General features: G+C 40.3%; 1 protein-coding gene across 1 annotated transcript in view; it reads right to left on the bottom strand.

The window, feature by feature from the left end:
* Positions 1–19,747, bottom strand: part of LOC105826280 (EF-hand calcium-binding domain-containing protein 6-like) — a gene marked incomplete at its 3' end in the record, with an annotated part of 192,321 nt that overhangs the window by 74,228 nt on the left and 98,346 nt on the right. Inside the window, exons 8-9 of the mRNA XM_012664235.1 lie at positions 8,278–8,388; positions 3,468–3,576 (exon numbers count right to left, since the gene is read on the bottom strand). Coding sequence (XP_012519689.1) covers positions 3,468–3,576; positions 8,278–8,388 — 220 coding nt within the window. The remainder of the gene's footprint in view (positions 1–3,467; positions 3,577–8,277; positions 8,389–19,747) is intronic.

Below are 19,747 nucleotides of genomic sequence, written 5' to 3'. Positions count from 1 at the left end.
GTCTTTTGTTAAATCTGTTTTGAGGCATTTTATTCTTTTGATGCTATTATGAATGAAATTGTTTTCTTAAGTTCATTTTCAGATTGTTCATTGCTAGTTTATAGAAATATAACTGATTTTTGTATATTAATCTTATATCCTGTAACCTTGATGAATTCACTTATTAGTTATAGCAGTGTGTGTGTGCACACACATTCACACATTTCTTAGAATTTTCTACACTCAAGATCATGTCTGTGAGTAAAGACAGTCTTATTCCTTCAAGCGCCGATCTCCTCGGTCCAATCTGGATGCTTTTTACTTCTTTTCCTTTCCTCATTGGACTGCATAGAACTCAAGCACAGCGTTGAACAGAAGTAGCAAGAGCTGGAATTCTGTGTCATTCCTGATCTTAGGGAAAAGGCATTCAGTCTTTTACCATTAACTATGCTGTTGGCTATGTATTTATCATAAATGTCCTTGATGAGGTTAAGGCATTTCCCTTCTATTCCTAGTTTGTTGAAAGTTCTTATCATGACAGATGTTAGATTTTTCAAATACCTTTTTTTGCATCTATTGAGATAATCATGCAGTTCTGTCTTTAATTCTATTAATATTGTATATTACATTAACTGGTTTTTTTGAAGTTAAACCAACTTTGCAATCCTGGGATAAATCTCATATGGTCATAGCATTGTATCCTTGCTGTATATTGCTGGAGTTGGCTCATTAATATTTTATTGAGAATTTTTGTAACTATAGTCACAAAGGATATTGGGCTGCAGTTTTCTTTCCTTGTGATCCCTTTGCCTGGCTTTGGTATCACGGTAATATTGGCCTCAGAGATTGAGTTAGTGTTCCTTCCTCTTATACTTTCTGAAAGTTTGTAAAGAATTGATAATATTTTTGTGAATAATCTTTGTAGTCTTCAATAAAGAGAATTTGCACATTTTTGTTAATATTTTCCTAGGTATTTGATTTTTTTAAATGTTATTAAAAATGACATTTTTAAAATTCTTCTCTAATTGTTTATTGAACTATTAGAAATATTACTGGTCTTTGGATGATGACCTTGTATCCAATGACCTTCTAAATTCTATTAGTTCTAATGTTTTATGAGAAGAGTCTTTTGGAGTTTCTAGTAACAAAATCACATCAGCTGCAAATAATAACACCAAGAATAAGAGTAAGTAGGCCACGCCTGTAATCCTAGCACTCTGGGAGGCCAAGGCGGGCAGATCGTTCTGAGCTCAGGAGTTCGAGACCAGCCTGAGCAAGAGCGAGACCCCGTCTCTACCAAAAAATGGAAAGAAATTAATTAGACAGCTAAAAATATATGTAGAAAAAATTAGCCGGGCATGGTGGCGCGTGCCTGTGGTCCCAGCTACCCAGGAGGCTGAGACAGTAGGATTGCTTGAGCCCAGGAGTTTGAGGTTGCTGTGAGCTAGGCTGACGCCACGGCACTCGCCCCAGGCAAGAGAGTGAGACTCTGTCTCAAAAAAAAAAAAAAAAAAAGAGTAAGTAAAAAGGCAGTGTGCAAATTGTTTCTGGGGGATAGGAAGTGAGCCACCTGATTTAAATGAAAGTGATCACAACAGCTGGGTCCACTGGCAGAACCGGTGGCAGCATCTGGAGGCAGCACATACAGCAAATGGATGCATGACTTGGAGCAGATCTAAGGCAGCCTGTCTTCTAAACATTCCACATCCCCCTCTGCAGCAGGAGAGAGACCTGTTTCCCATGGCCGCCCTACGCAGCAGGCAAAACACCCAGCCCTGCCTGTTCCTGGCTCCCTCCCCTGCTCTCCTTACCTAGTCCCTTCCATGGCAAGGCACATGGTGATGGCGGTGGGCGGGGATGGGAGGTCCCACTCTGAAACCGTGCACTACACATCTCTAAGGCATTTGGTGGTCACTGCCGTTATGTGATGTGCATTTGATGGTCACTGCCATTATGTGGTGCTCGAAAGTGCGAGCTCAGCAGCAGCAGGGCTTTGTGTTACTCCTCTGTGTGTTTAGCCCAAGTGCCCAACGCAGGGCCCAGCGCAGCCTAGGTACTCAATTTTTAACCTACGCTATCTGCACATTGATCTTAAGTTGGACAGTACAGCATTGACTTTTAAATAGTCTAATATTCAGAGTGGTTAGCATTATTACAGTCCTCCATTAAAGGAAACAAAGATTTCACTATTTTTAATTAAATTACTTCTTCAATGTACTAATAGAACCTGACGTGGGTAAGCACACAAAAGCCTTCATTTATCTTTCCCTGGGTGGTTCTGTGCGCGCTCCCCGGCAGCCCCCGCCGTGCTGGAGTGTGCCTGCTGTGGACCAGGCGCTCCACCACCTCTAGCTGGGGAGGCTCAGCTCGTTATTGGCCCTGAGGTTCCCTTTCCACAACTGTCAAATGGAGATTAACAGTAATGTCTGCCTCACAGAGGTGTTGAGAGGATTCAGTGTGTGTATATAAGTGAATTGCTAAGATCGTGCCTGGCACATAGTAAGCATTAGGTATTATGGTTCATTCAGAGAGATCAAGTCATACAGGCCTAAATATTCATTAAAATAGGTATATCTCCCCAGGAACACAGAACCCCACATTTCTGAGTCCACCCTGTGCTTGGAAACCCCAAGCGATGGCGTTCTAGGCTGACAGAGGTGGGAGCTGGGGCCTCCAGCACAGACAGCAAACCCCAAACCTGGAGGCCACCTCCAGGCAAAGTGGGCTTCTCCCCAGAGTGCTGCCCTCGTGCTCGCACACGTCTGTCCCCTCGTCGGCTCTCTGTGGGAGGCTGATGCTGAGGCTAAGGAACTCCTCTGGTATACGAAGTCATTTGTACACAATCCTATTTGAGTCTAAGGAAAAGTAATTCACCCTGCTCCTTATTATTTACTAGAGATTCAATTACTGAATGTGCTTAGTAAATAACAAACTTGGAAAATGTTGCTATGTATCAAAGTATCCAAATGCTGCTTTCTAAAATAAACATCAAAGTGAGACAGGAGCTAATGTTTAAAGCAAGAAAAAGCAAGTTGCAAAGTCATGAATTAGCCTCTGTAGTACAATTAAAAAATTAAATAGGCTATTTTGGAACTAAGAAAATGCTTCTGTTATGAGCGACAAGTTGCTTATGAACTGATAAACTCTGGGTTAGGGTGGGGAAAGTTGAACAGGCCTGGACCACTTGTTAATTACACCGTTGACAATGACTAGTCGCTCCATTCCTGACAATCTCGCCACACGTTGCTATCGGCATTTATCTTCCTATATTGCAATTAATTTTACATCATCCGTTCCTCCCAACTAGACTCAACTCTTCAGGTCAGGGTTCATACCCCTGAGCACACAGAACAATATAACAGGACCTCAAAAAATGTTTGTTGGATGGATAAATGAATGAATATGGAGTTTCTATTGGTCTTGTTCTGAGTGTTAGCATTCTTAGAAACAATGAGTGTTTCCCCCAGAGAAGGGTTTCAAAATCTTACAGTATTGATCATCAGTAATGCTTTCTTCAATGATGTAAAGCAGTCTTCAGAATGTCTAAATAACTTTGTGATGATATCTTCCTTGCGCGATTGATTTCTACAGCTGAAGCTACAAGAGGATTAGGAGAGAAACAGAAATAAGATTATGTCCTTGAACTTTGCCCGTTCTTAATGTAAAAAACAAGCACCCTCACAACAACTATAATAACACTTTCTTTGTGGATGGCTCTTGTTCCTGGAAGTATTAATGCGCTTGTGTGGGCTTATCCATCACTCTGCTAGCATGAGATCTAATAAGGGAGACGCCAGGGGTGCACCTGCCACAGGCATCAGGTAGCTCTGCTGTACCCCACCCCCTTCCCTTAAACCAACTCTGGTCAGCCATCATGCAAATCAGTGATTTTAGTCTCAAAAAAGATCAGTAAAGAGACCATGGATTACTGCTGAGACCTCAGCCACAGTGGAAGCTGGGAACCATCTATCTCCTCCTTTATGGGCAGCAGACTGTAGCACACTTATCCAGTGATGACCAAAGGCACAAATTCCAGTCTCAGAGCTGTGAGGACAGCAGTCTTCACGAGCTCTCCCTTTCCATTGCCAATGGAAGGGCCATGACCACCTATGTTGCCAGGCCCTCTCCCTCTGTTGCCTCTTTCTTTCATCCCCATCAGTCTACACGTGTGCTCTTGAAGGCCATGGTTGTTCCCTCTGCAAATCAAAATCAGCTTCAGTGTAGACTCTGCTCAGAAAGGGAGACTGCCAGAATCTCATAACAAAATACTGTTTGCTGCTTCCCTTTCACAATGTCCAATTACACAGTCAAACATTTCCTACTAAATAATGACAGTGAATCAGTTTACCTGTGGAACCATTCTCACATTTGGGGATTTTTGTTGCTGCATCTATATGGCCATCTTAGCTTTTTCCAGTTGTGTAAAAACATAAACATACACCCCACTACTTTTCAGAAACATACTCTGGTTTACTGAGTCTGAGTTCCTCCTGTGACTCATTGGAACCTAGTTTTTCTAAAGACTGCTAGCACTGGCATGAACGGATACTTTTTACGGCAGTTTTTATCTACCGAGTACTACTGAAATTGGGGCCAGACAGCTCTCTGTTATGGGGTACTCACTATAGGATGCTGAGCAGTGTCCCTGGCCTCTATCCCTAGATAACAGTAGCAGGTTTGGATCATAATCCCCAAAGACACAATCTCAAATGCCATAATCCCAAATGTTGAAATCCCAAAAGATCAATATCCCTAAAGTCCAAAATCCCTAACATCTAAAACCCTAATGTATAAAATTTCAAAAATCACAATCCTGAAAGATTACAATCCTGAATGTTGAAATCCTAAAAGCTGAATTCTGGGGAAGGGCTCAGTGTCTTTTCACTTGTATGCATGATAGTTGTACCATATTAGGTGGAAGTATTACTTTGTCTTTATTTGGAAATTAACTATGGTTTAAGGAGATGCATATGGGCACCAAGTTGACAAGGAGTAGATTTATGGACTTAGTTTTAGGTGTCAATTTGACTGGCTTAAGGAATGCCTAGGAATCTGGTAGCGCATTATTTTGGGTGTGTCTATGAGGATGTTTTCTGAGCGGACTAGGTGGGGAAGATCTGCCCTCATTGCTGACAGGCACCATCCAGTCGGCTGGGGCCCCAGAGAGAACACAGAAGGCAAACTGGTCTCTCTTTGAGAGCCGGGACAGACTTTTTCTTCTGCTGTCTTGGACATCGGAAATTTGACTCCACCAAAGTGCATTATCGCATCATTGACTTTGTAAGCATTGTACATGTAACATAAAAATGTTCAAACTTCCTTTTTATACATCTGCATTTGTGAAAGAGAAAATTTCTCAAGATCTCAGCTCTTTGGGCAATTGCAATATGTGGTGGTAACACACCTGAGGGAAAAATGCAAGTTTCCTACCACATAACAGAAACATTGTGCCAGCCCGGAGTGCTCAACAAAATTGTTACAAAATAGATTAAGTAGGTACCAAGATAACTACTGGGCCTGGGAAAAGTGCCCAGCATTTTCTTATCTTGAAATGGTGGGTTCTAACAGGGCCTGACTGCTTTAGAGCTGTTTGATTGTCCTATAGTACCCTTTAGCTAACTGTAGTGCTAAAATCCCCATTAGGGGAAAACTGTAATATCATTAACATAACATGGGTTGCACAACAGCATTATGATGATGGTGTAACTGAAGTAAGGGTCCAAAAAAGGGCAAAATGTTTTAAAAGTTGTCTCTTTAAAACCCTTCACCCTTTTTGAGGAATTAAAACTTACATTCCTGCTGGAGGCCAGTAATCAGAGGGGCAGAGGACTGTACTTTGTTTCATAGTATCTTAAACCACAGGAGATAGTTCAACAGAATTATCCAGGCAGATGTCACAAGATCATCTTCATTGGAGATGCTATGGTTAAACAGCAATAACCCGAAGCTGAAAATCCCCTTTAAAAACCCTGTTTTTCTGCTCAAAGAGGGGATGGTGGTTCTTTAAGATGAGAGTCTGCCATCCTCCTCATTTGCCAGCAAATTAATAAACTTCTCTTTCCTTTTCCTCAAACCACTTGGCCTCATTTGTTCGGCCTTGGGGACAAGCACTGAACTTTCAGTAAGAATGGTACTGCACTGGTGTGATGTTTCACTGTCACCAAGCAAAGGCACAATGTAAAAACTTTGCATTACTCATTGGGAAGAGATTTAAGGCAACACCACAGGGTGGGCAGATGTGGATTTTGCATGTAAGAAAGTTCCTGTGGAAGAAATTCCTGTGTCACCCAGAAGCAAGCACCCTAATAAGTAACCTCTATCAAACTCATCTAACTCACCAATGACTTGTCGGAGTCACTCTTTGGTCTCTTGATTCCCTATCAGTTTGGGGGCAATTTTTCTATTCTGTCCTGGGATTTTCATAAAACACCATCTCATATTTTGATGGATCTTGTCAAAAAATGGAGGTTATCCATCACAGTGTTTCAGATGACCACAGTTACTAAACTGGATGCACACAATTAAAAACCATAGTAATATGCTTATACATTTCCATTTTGACCTATTTTTAATAAATGCAATTTGTCTGCTTATAACTATCACACTCATGCACCTGACATTAGTATACTTGAGTGTTTACGTCTGCAAAAATATGTAAGGTATTATTTCCTATTTTATTGTGTAAAGTTTCCTATGAAGTGTTCTGTTGTGTTTTTATATGTTTCTCAAATAAATCCACTTTTAAAAATGTAAATAAATATCTTCTGAAGAATTTTTAAATTAATTTTTCCAGAATTATATATTCAGGATTTTGATCTTTCACGATTGTGATTTTAGAGATTTTAGACTTTAGGGATTTTGATCTTTCAGGATTTCAACATTCAGGATTATGTCATTCAGGATTGTTGTCTTTGGGGATTATGATCAGCTCCCATCAGTAGCATCACCAACCCTAGTGTAGCAACCAAAAATGTCTTGTGACATTGCCAAATGTCTCCTGGGAGGCAAGATTGCCCCCCGTTGAGAACCATATTATATTTACTTTATTTAAAGTAAATAAAACTTTAAAATTCTGACAGCTCTAGATAAGATACTATCAGACAAGAAAATTATAAAGAAACAGAAGTAACTTCACTTAAGAGAGTAACTCGGCCGGGCGTGGTGGCTCACGCCTGTAATCCTAGCACTCTGGGAAGCTGGGAAGGGAGGATTGCTTGAGCTCAGGAGTGTGAGACCAGCCTGAGCAAGAGCAAGAACCTATTTCTACTAAAAACAGAAAAATTAGCTGGGCATGGTGGTGCGTACCTGTAGTCCCAGCCACAGGAGGCTGAGGCAGGAGGATCACCTGAGCCCAGGAGTTTGAGGTTACTGTGAGCTAGGCTGATGCCACTGCACTCTACCTGGGGTGACAGAGCAAGATTCTGTCTAAAAAAACAAAAAATGAATTCACAGAGTTGCATCCCAGGAGCTGAGAGCTCTGAAGGTTCTGAATACTTGGAAGGCTGGTAACGAGAGCAGTTCATTAAATATTCATAAATTCCTGAGACAGGGATGGGACCCATGAAATGTGGTATATTTTACTTTGCAATGGAGCATAATGCTTTCAATGAATGTGTCAAGATTATAAAGCCTGGTTTTTTCCTTAAGATTCATAGAGGGCAATCAATCCAGGATGCACCTCAACATAAACAAAATATTTCTTAGAGAAAAAGTCTAAATTCTAAATGTCTTATTATTAAGCACTTTTTTGCATTTTGGGGCCCCCATCACAATTTACATGATATTGTAAATATGAAGTTATAATAGATGTGAGAACAAGACAGAAATTATGATGTCCAAAGCAAAGAATCCCCATGACCCATGATATGTACACCACGCAGAGTGGCTGCAAATGAATGAACACTATTGTTCCTTTCCATACGACACTTAACAAGCACATGTTCATACACAATTTTGCAAGAATGTGGCAGCAGCTGTGTGTGTACCCAGAGCATTGGGCTCCACTGCACACTGAGCAGGTGACTGAGTTAAGATCTTGTAGTCTTATTTTTCTCATCTAGAAATTGAAATAGTAATTATACCAACCTCATAGTTTAAGGCAATCTTAAATAAGAAAAATGTATGAAAAATAATTTATAAACTGTAAAATCACTATGTAAAAGTTGGCAATTATTCAGTGGAGACTAATTGGTCATTTAATAAATGATGAAAAAGTAACTTGGATATTCTCTAACCTTTTACGTATTACGATATTTGTAATTAAAATGTTTTTTGTTTTTGTCTGTTTTTTTTACATACCTATTTCTTTTTCTCGGGGGAACTATATTGCTAATATCCAACCCCTGAGGCTCATAAAATGATGTTAGAAATTGCTTCCAATTGATTTTTGTGGTGGTTTTAAGTCCAAATCTGGATTTTAAAAAACAAAAATATTATTTTAAACATTTTTCTACAACATTGCATGGATTAGATGCTTAATACTGAATTGAAAATGACAGCAATGAATTTATATGAAGTTTCAAATCTAAGGTAAACAAAATCATTTAGTAAAATAGTGCTATAAATTGATTTTTAAAAAGCAAGGAAAAATCAAACTGATTACACATCTCCATGTCTCTCTATTCTGTTAGTGGCAGCATACGTTGAATGAAGAAACAAATGAATTTGATTAACGTTCTAATGTCCACATAACAATTTTTTCAAATTAATTCTTTGAAGAGCACGATTATTGTGGGAGGCAGGACAAAGGCCCTCACAGTGTCCACAACCTCACCCTGGGAATCTGAGCATACATTCCCTGTACTAAGGGACTTAGTAGATGTCATTAAGGGTGGACCTTGAGATGGAGTCGCCTGGGTTATCCAGCTGGGCCCAATTTAATCACATAAGTTCTTAAAATGGAAGAACTTTTCCCAGCTGCAGCCATAAAAAGGGGTGATGACAGAAGGGCCAGAGATGTGACATGGCTGGCTCTGAAGATGGAGAAAGGGGCTGCAAATAAATGAATGAACGCAGGCGGCCTCTAGAAACTGCAAAAAGCAGGAAATGTAATTGCCCCCAGACCCCTCATAAGGAACAAAGCCCTGCTGAAACCTGGATTTCAGCCCAGTGAGACCCATGTTGGGCTTCTAACATACCAAATATTAAGATAATAAATTTGTATTGTTTTAAGTCACTAGGCTTGTGTACTTTGTTATGGCAGCAAAAGAAAACTAGTATAGATTTAAAGTCTTAGCAAGAATAAGTAATTGGAAAATTGTTCAAAAACAAACTTCCAAAGTTAATATGGTCCCATGCCTCAGAGTCCAATAATTTCTGAGCTACAAGGTGCCAGCAGGAGCAACCTGATGTGAGCATAGGTGCTACTCGGAAAGACCAGAGTGCAAATCCCTGCTCCTGCACTGCTGATGTGACCTCAGAGAAGCTGCTTGCTATTCTGATTCTCCATCTTTCTCATCATGAGAACAATAATCTCTTCTGGGGATGTTATTATAGGGATTAGGGTTAATAGATCGAAAAGCCTCTACTGCAGGCGGGACACCCTGACCTACTGTGTATGTTACTTACATGTTAAGCAGCATCCATCCTTCCGTAACAGGATGGCAAAACGTAGTTTTGGCTGAGGTCCTTGGAAAATAGGAGACACCGAAGAGGGCATCAGACAAACTGCCCTGTTTTGATTGTAGCTGAGAGAGAACTAGTTAGACAAACTAAATTCTTTACCTACATCTAGGGTACTAAAAAGTCCAGAAAATAGAGGATCAGAGAGAGGATTTTTGGAGAAAATCTTTTGGTATGCTTGAGTCTCAACCCCAGCACAAAGGATAGGGAGAAGGATATCTATTCATCTCCTGAAGCTTTGTGACAAGAACTGGCTCCACTCAGGGAGCTTGACACCTGTCCCCTGCAATGGGGGGTAAGATGTGTTGGCGCCTGACTCCCGCACAGGAATCTTGCGGGTGAGAGATGAGCTGGCTAGCACTGGGGGAGGGGTTGGTTGACTGGGGGGACCATCGAGGGGGCTGTTGGTTGGTTTGCCCTATCAGAGTCATCAGGAAAATAATTTCACGTGTATGAGATGTGGGTCGTGTGAGACAGAGAATATGTGCACACACAAACACACACCGTTCTGGAGGACAATGTGTTCATTCTGGAGGAATGAACGCACTTTGAAAGAGAAGTTTTTCCTTCTCTATTCCCAAATTCCCAGGGGCTGGGAAGGGAATAAGCAATCAGCTGGGCTAGAAATGTATCTGCCTTCGTCAAATGTGAAATCCAAAAGAACCAACAAAGGCGCTCATGAAAGGAAACACCTATAAATGCTTGTTAGGCCCAGAGAACACAGCTTCCAGCTCACAGCGATGCCAGTCAAGTCAGAACTTTCATGCTGCCCTTTCTTTCTCTGCTTTCTCTGTGTACTTCAATTCCTGGAGGAGTCAGGAACAGAGCTTACAAGGTGAGGGAGGAAGAGGTGTGCAAAGTGGAGAAAGGGAGAAGCAGCCATCAGGTCCCCTTCTTTCCTGCCTGGCAAGAGCTCTAATTGGGGGAGGGGGCACAATTCACAATTAAATCAAGTCTATGGCTCTGACTGTATGTGAGACTGGCTGTTGCATTACTAAACTGAGGCTCTTTGTATGATACAAGACAAGATGCAGAAAAAACATTTGACAAAATTCCACATACATGATAAAAACTTTTGGCAAACAAGGAATAAAAAGGAAATTCTTTAATCTAATAAAGCTACAAAAAAGCTCATGGCTAACATCATACCCGATGGTGTACGATGGAGTGCTTTCTACCTCAGATGAGGACTAGGCAGGGTACTAGTCACATGACCATTTCTGTTCTGCATTGTGCTGAAGGTCCTTGCGAGTCCTAACCAGTAAACTGCCTAGACAACAAAACTGTCCTAGCCAGGAAAATAAGGCAAGAGAAAGAAGTAAAAGACATACAAATTGGAAAGGAAGATTAAGCTTGCCTTTATTTGCAGGCAACATGACTGTGTATTTAGATAACACTAGGGAATCTATAATAAAATTTTTAGAACTAAATAATCAGTGAATTTAGTAAGGTCGCAGTATTCAAAGTCAATATGCAAAAATCAACTGTATTTCTGATTAGCTGTAAATAGTTGGAAAATGAAAAAATTTTAAATTCCATGAACAATTGTATCAAAAAATAAAAATTATTAGGAATAAATTTAAGATAATATGTGCAAGATCTGAGTATTGTAAACAATAAAACTTTTCCCAAGGAAATTAAAGGCCTAAATAAATGAACCATTTTTACAGAGTGAAAAACTTAATATCATTAAATTGGCAATTGTTAAATTGTTTAAGTAGTAATTCATAGTAGTATTCATAATCAAAATTCTAGCAGGCTTTTAGAAAAACACATTGACAAACTGATTCTAAAATAAATGTATAGAAAGGCAAAGAACCTAGAATAGTCAAACAATTTTGAAAGAGAAAAAGAAGTTTGGACGACTTACACAATCTAATTTCAAAATTTAAGTATTTACCTACAATAATCAAGAAAATGTTGTATTTATATAAGAACAGATCTACAGATTAATGGAAGAGACTAGACAGTCCAGACATATACTCACACTTATATGGTCAGTTGATTTTCAACAAAGAAACAAAATGATTCACAGGAGAAAGGATAGGCTTTTCAACAAATGCGCTGGAACAACTGGATGTCTGTACAGCAACAAAACGAACTTTGACCCTTACCTCATACCATATACAAAAATAAATTAGAAACAGACCTAAATATAAGAGCTAAAATTATTAAACCTCTAGTTGAAAGCATAGGAAAGAATCCTTGTGATAATAGGTTAGAAAAGATTTCTGAAAATGGGCTTCCAAAAAATTACCCCAAAAATATTTAAAACAGATTTTATAAAAATCAAAAGCTTTCAAAAGACAGAGTTAAGAAAACGAAAAAGCAAGGCACACTGAGGGAAAATATTTTAAAAATGTGTATCTGATAAAGGGCTCAGACCCAGAATATGTGAAGAACTCACAAATCACTAATAGGAAAACAAACAACTCAATAAAAATGGACAAAAGATTTGTACAGATACTTAACAAGAAGATATACGAATAGCCAATAATCACATGAAAAGGGGATCAACATCATTCATCATCAGGAAAATGCAAATTAAAAACAGAAGGAGGTAACTCTACACACCAGCAGAATGGCTAAAATTAAGAAGGCCGGTAGTACCAAGTGTTGGTGAGAATGTGTAACATCTGTAGCTCTCACATATTGCTGGTGGAATTGCAAAACAGTACAGTCATTTAGAAAACGGTTTGATAGTGTCATAAATTTAAACAGGCACTCACCATACAACCCACTAATTTTACCCACAAGAAATGAAAACACATGTCCACAGGGAGATCTGTATGTGAATGCTCATAGCAGCGTCCTCCACAATGACCACAAACTGAGAACAAATAAATGTCCATCAACTGGTGAGGGGATAAACAAATTGTGGCATATCAATACCAGGGAATACTACTCAGCAAAAAGTTGATGGAATGTTGAAATATGCAACAACATGGGCAAATCTTAAAAACATGGTAAGTGAAAGTAGTCAAACACAAAAGACTACATACTGTAGGGTCCCACGTATGAGAACTGCCAAAAAAAGGGAAATTTACAGTGACAGTGACAGACAGAGGATCAATGGTCCTGGAGGTGAGAGTCACAGGAGGGGATTAATTATGAAAGGCAACAGTAAAATTTTAGGGTAATGAACTGTTCTATATCTCCACTGTGGTAGTGGTTACATAAATACTTACGGTTGCCAAAATTCATTATATCATACACTTAAAAATGAATTTTACTTTATATAATTTATATCTCCATAAAGCTAGGGTAAAAATTTGTTAAACATACAAAATGAACAAAGGACATAAACAAACACTTGTTTGAGGAAGTATATGAAACCTTTAAACATGAAAAACATGCAACCTCAATAGCAATCAAGGACATGCAAAGAGAAAGAGCAGAGAGGGACGGTGCTCTCCCTCCCCAACCAGAGAAAGTTTAAAACGGCAATGCTAAGTGCTGGCAAAGAGCAGCCCTGTGAGGACAAATGAACACCTCTCGGAAGAGCACTTTAGCAATGGGTAATGTAAACCTTAATGTTCAAACTCTTTGACTCAAGTGTTCACAAAACATCATACAGCCATTAAAAATTAGTTTGAAAGGTTTCTTAATGACATGAAAAATTCTCCCGACATAATAGTCTGTGAAAAAACATAACATAGTTTACACCTCTGCCCTGTTTCTCTCTCTCTCCCCAGCCTATCTGATTCGTAGCACGCATCACAATCCGTAACTGATTTATTTGTTTCTGACGTAATAGTGAGTGTGGGTAAGAACAAGCATATTCCATGGTTTCAGCATCCTCTTCCCCAAGCCCCATGAACCCTGCATTTCTAAGGAGCTTCTGAAGAGAGATCATGGGGCTCCACAGGAGGCCACAGAGCCCCCAGGGAGTGCAGCATTCACGGGGTCAAGATTTACATGTCACAGAAGGCCACAGAGTAGACTAAACAAGATAATAAAAATCCCCCAGAAAGCCGAATAACTTCTAGGAGAGGGAGGGAAAGTGCTGGACTGAACAAAGTCCCTGAAATAGAGGCTGAACTCTGTGTGTAGGATGGAAGGCATAGCGGGTATGGCGAGTCTCCATCCACACCGTGACTGCTCGTCCACTGCACTTGTCCGAGCTGCTCTGTTTGCCTGGACGAGTTGCCCACCCCCCACACTCTCTCCTCCGCCCCCACAACTATTTGTTCATCCCACTAGCCTGGTACAGTCGTGTCCATGTGCACACACTGCCAAGGTTACAGGCACATTCTAATGTTAGCTGTCACCTGCCCCTTTCTCTCCTCTTGAAAGATAAGAGTGGCAAGTAGTTGAAAGAGGTGTTACTTCTGGGAGAAGCACTGTACTTTACCAGAAGACAGAATCACTTGCATATTGAAACTTTATTATTGGTAAACAACAAATCTCTTGCAACACATTCCACACTTCACAACATATGGGTCCATTCCAGTGAGCCATGACACCAGAATTCAGAACCACAGGTCTAGGAGAGGAGAGGTGAGGCCTGAAGCAGACTGGGGCAGTAGGACACAGGGGAGCTGAAACATTGCTACCACGGGCCATCTAGGGCACCGTCGTTCTGTGACAAAATAAGTTTGGGAAATACCACATATCCACTTGTGGGTACTCATGATGCTCAGCTAACATATTAACACCTATTAGACGTCCTACAGAAACAAAACCTACTTAATCTAACCTTTCCCAAATTTATTTAACATTGAAGGCTGTTTTTACATTACAACTGTATTTCAAAATATTCTAGAGAAATATTATTCTCAATTGAATCAAACTGAGAATATAATTATTAGGTAGAAAGAGGTGAATAACAAACGAAAATAAAAATCACATGAGCAATTTTCCCTCCAGATTTTATACGCAATTTCGAAATCTTTGAGAAGCATCCTGCCCCCTAACTGCAGGTGTTGAAACACCACCCAAGTTGGACTCAGCCTGCAGCCTGTTTGCCTTCCGCGAACGGGCTCGCCATCTCTGCTCTCCACCACAAGGAACAGTTGAAGAAGCCACCGTGCTGGGTCTCGAGTCTGCCCCGGAGCCCCCTCTCCCACCCACCGCCTCCACCATGCTCCGTGCCCACAGGATGACCTCTGGACTGCATTACTCGGTTGCCCTCTGGCTTCTGTTTGGGTTTCTCCATGAGAGGCACTGAGCCCGGGGAATGAGTTGAAAGACAGTTGGGTACTTATTCCCCCTGGCTGCTTCTCTGTTGGGCCACTGACTGACAGACTGTGTTTCCCTACAAAGCCCTAAGCTTCTGCTAGGAAACGTTCTCCTACAGCGGCAGCTCGGGAGTAATGACCACAATAAGCCACAGAGTAATCAGAGCAGGGAGAAGGTGAGCTATTTCTCCCCCTGGCCCCCTGCCTGCTGGGCTGCAGCTTGCCAGTGGTCACAACCTCCTCCGCAAGACCTCATCTCCTGCTGAGCCACCCTCTTCTTCGGCCACAGCTCTTATTCGCCTCAGTACCTGTTCCCTCTCCTGCCCCTTCAGGCCTCCCCACTGCTCCTAGCCCTGAGATGCTTCCCCAACTACTGATCTCATTTAATCTGACCTTCACTTGGGTAAAAGATCCTTTGAGAAACTCACTTCTATCACTCTTTTTAGTGTGCCATTTGTTTCCTGCCTGGGCTCTGAATGTCCAAATTAAAAGACCACAATCAGGACACAGAACAGTTCCATCACCCCAAAACTTGCCCATGTTTCTCCTTTGGAGTCACACCTCGCCTCAGCCCCAGCCCTGTTAACCATCCATCTCTGCTCTGTCCCTACTGTTTTGCCTTTTCCAGAATGTTATATAAATAGAAGAGATCCTAGACACATGGGTCAAAAAAGTTTCAATAATAACTGAATATATATCCCAGAATATTGCTTCTGCACTTCATATAATTTGGACTAAATGGCTTATTTTTTCTGTTTGCATAGCTTCTGCCAGGCTACTAATGTTACCAGCATGAATGAGAAAACTCTCGACAGGAGATGTTTCTGAGTAAAGACCTGCTCACATGATGGATGGATGAAGTACAGTCTCCAGTGAATATGTGAGTTACAAGTTATAACATTTATTCCATCCTGTCAATTGTTCCTTAAACCTCATTTTTCATAAACACTGGTTTTATTTATTTATTTAAAGCAGAGCCAGGGTCTCGCTATGTTGCCCAGGCTGATCTCCAACTCCTGGCCTCAAGTGATCCTTCTGCCTCGGCCTCCCAAAGTGCTGGCACTACAGGTGTGAGCCACCATACTTGGCCCTGGTTTTATTTTTAATAGATCTATTTTGTTACTATATAAAAGGCTAAACATTGAAAAGCACAGCATTGTGGGAAGGTAGGTGGATCAGAGAGGGGTGTTGGATGAGAAACTACCTAATGGGTATAATGTACACTATTTAGGTGTGGCCACACAAAAAGCCCAGACTTCACTACTATACAATATATCCATGTAACAAAACTACACCTGTACCCCTAAATCTATAAAAATAATAATAAAAAAGAAAGCACAGCATATTAGTAATAAAGGTCAAGTTAGCTCTTCAATTAAAGCCTACCATGTCATTAAAATACACATAGCTTTTAAAGTTTCTGAAATATTATTTGGATCAAGATTTTATGCCTTATTATCAAACTGTTAGTTTTTTAATTTAAGCCCTAGATATTGAGTATTTGTGGGCTGCCCCAATCTGAGTTAATTGGAGGGCCCATGCAGCAGCTCAGTCTAATTGCAAAGCCCAGCCAGCTGCTCTAACCAAACTCAGAGCAAAGGCAGTAGCCCAGCCATGTAGAAAACCTGAATGTAATCTCTGATTGCCCACAATCATTATCAGCTAGACTTATTTCTTAAATTAAAAGGCAATAAACTTGACTTTTTCTTTTGGTGTACAGTTCTGAGTTTTAACATATTTATAGATTCGTGCAGATGCCTACATGCGGGATTCAGAACAGTCCCATCACCTGCAAAATGCTGCCCTATGGAGGCATGGCCTCCCCTCACTCCCAGCCCCAGCAATCCACTGATCTCTTCCTGCCTTTTCCAGAATGCCATACAAATACAATCCTACAGGAGCAACCTCTGAGACTGCTTTCTTTCATTTAGCATGTCTTTGGGATTTACCCATGTTTTACACATCAATGGTTCATTCCTTTTTATTGATGAAAAATATTCCATTGTATGGGTACACCAGTTTGTTTACTGTTCACTTGCTGAGTTACATTTGGCTTGTTTCCTATTTGAAGTGATTATGAATAGAGCTGCTATGAATATTCATGTACAGGTTTTTTAGTGGACTGAAATCATTTTTTAAATACAACAGTCATACAAAATTTGCCCAATCCAAACATGGAATCATCCTGGTAAATTAACAAGAACATTAACCTAAACTTAGAAGATGAATTATGGTTTCTTGTGATGTTCTGAGTGCAGAGGTAGAGAAGAGTTAATTCTCCTCCAATAATCCCAGGTGTTCTGACTCTACCGCTTTCTTGTGGGGGCATGAGAGGAAAGCAAAAGACAGAGGAACATCGGCACTACCCAGTGGGCCAGGGCAACTCCCAGTGCCACTCACTGCAGGACACTAATCCCCACCTCTAACTCATTTTTCTTAGACCAGTGTTTTCATGGTAGAATTCAGCAGATTCTCTCTTCTTAGGAGATAACATAACTAAGTCCTAAGTCCTTGACAATCACTATCTAAATTCAAGAAGTAGTTTAAAAACAAATAATTGTGACAACATGAGGAACCCCAATGTTCTTTCTAAAAAGAATAACAGAAAATAAAAAGGTAATTGAATGGACCATTGTAGATAGAACATTATATAGAAATGTCCATGTACAGTAGAAATCTATTGATAGAACAGAATAGAAAACACACAGTGGACCAAATTATGGATAAGAATTTAATGTATGGCAAAGCAGACATTAAAAACAATGGAGGAAGAAAGGATTATTTAATAAATGGTGGTGGGAAAAATAGATTATCTATCTGAAAAAAATTTAATTTGGATACCCACCACCTTATATTAAGATGGATTAAAGTATTTTATTTTGTTTTAAAGAATAAGAAAAACAAGTAGAGTAGAATCGAGTTTTTATCAAGCCCGAGTAAGAATGATGAATTTATAGATTTTAAGCAACAGATGATGTTCCAAAAGAAGATTAATGTATTTGATTATATTAAAATGCAAACTTTGAAACAATGAGGCATCATGTAAATGAAAGGGAGATAGCTAGCTGAGAAAAATAGCTGCGGCACTTATGACAGAAAAGGGTTACCTTTTGATAATTACCTAATTATTGAAAAATTATTAAACAAGTGATAAAAATTAACTTAAAAAACTATCAATAGGGCCATTAACCAATTAGGACATGAAGAGAATTCACATTAGAGGAGACACAGTTAGTGCACAGGGACATGGAAATGTCAAGCCTCAGTATCACCCCAAGAAACAGAAATTACTAATAAAACAATAACAAGGTACCACTTTATATCTCATGAGTTATCAATATTTTAAAATAATGTTACTATTCAATGCTGGAAAGAATATGAAACTAGAACACTCACACAGCATTGATAGCAATGTAAATTGCTACTCTTCTGACAGAACAATTTGGCAACCCTTATAACAATTCACAAAAGCAAAAAGTGATGTAGCAAGATGGCAGAATAGGAGGTACTAGCTTCACTACACCGTTCTCCCACCCTACGGAAAGTTCAGCTAGTAACTATCCACAGACAAGAATACCTTGGTGAAAATCCCCATGATTGGAAATAAGCCTGAGTCACCTGTACGGTCCACAGAATGAAACAAAAACCACATGGAAAGTGGAAAAGAAACAGTATCGCTTTGACTGCATTGCCCACCCCCCAAGTTGGCACAATGCCATACAGGGAAGATTCCCCAAGGACCACAGTTTCTACAGAAGGAAAAGAGAACCAGCTCCCATAGCATTCCAAGACACTTCCCAGGAAGTCCTCTCCCATCAGACCTCAAAGGGAACACAAAGGAAAACATCATGGCTAGACCATGTGGGGTTAGTTAGAAGCAAAGGAAGGAGGTGGAGACCACAGCTATCAACACACAGATCTTAGGGTTAGCCCTGTGTACCTGTCAATGGCAGTGCCCGATCAGAGGTACCACCTAACAGTATAGCCCACCTAAAAAGTTGAGTTGATCAGTCCCAGAAGTGGAGAGAAGTTGTACCCTGTTTGAATCCCTAGATGGCCAGCCTCTAGTACCAGCCTTGGACCCTATCCTGGGGCTTTGCCCAGGGAGGAAAATGACCACCGCAGGGAATTTTGGCAAAGAGTAGGGACTAGATCTGTCATATCCAGGAGTTTAAACAGTGCTCAGCCCAGCCTTAAAGCCCACTTCAAGGCAGGGAAGCAAACCTCAACTGTGCCTTTCTACTGAGCAAAGCAGCAGGTCCTGTCCAACCCCATCACCAACTCCACCTAATCTTGAGACACCCCCTCCTACATCTCCGTCCAACTGCGGAACTCAAATAGCCATGCCCACTTGGCCAGGTAATCCACCTTGTGGGCTGCCCCAATCTGAGTTAATTGGAGGGCCCATGCAGCAGCTCAGTCTAATTGCAAAGCCCAGCCAGCTGCTCTAACCAAACTCAGAGCAAAGGCAGTAGCCCAGCCATGTAGAAAACCTGAATGTAATCTCTGATTGCCCACAATCATTATCAGCTAGACTAAATAGTGAATGTCCATCCTTGCCAAAGAACACCTGTAAAAGCTGGAAAAAATGGCTGATATCTCAAATGCAAAAATACCAACACAAGGATAAAAGGATAACAAAGACTCAGGAAATTATGACACCACAAAAATAAGCAAACAAAACTCCAAAAATGGACCCTAAAGAACAGGAGGATCTATGAAATGATAGACAAAGAATTCAGAATGATCCTCTTTAAAAAAAAGTTCAGTGAACTACATGAATATACAAATAAAAATTTAAATAAAATTTGAAAAACACATGAGCAAAATGAAAAGTTTAACAAAGAAATAGAAACAATTTAAAGAACAGAAATCCTAGAAATGATGAATACAATTACTGAACTGAAAAATGCAACAGAAAGCTTCAACGGCAGGCTTTGATCAAACTGAAGGAAGAAATGAGCTGA

Source organism: Propithecus coquereli, unplaced genomic scaffold (assembly GCF_000956105.1).
Source record: "Propithecus coquereli isolate 6110/MARCELLA unplaced genomic scaffold, Pcoq_1.0 Scaffold876, whole genome shotgun sequence".
NCBI classification, from domain to species: domain Eukaryota; kingdom Metazoa; phylum Chordata; class Mammalia; order Primates; family Indriidae; genus Propithecus; species Propithecus coquereli.
Note: the sequence above shows the minus strand (reverse complement) of the source record. Positions and strands in the feature narration are given on the sequence as shown.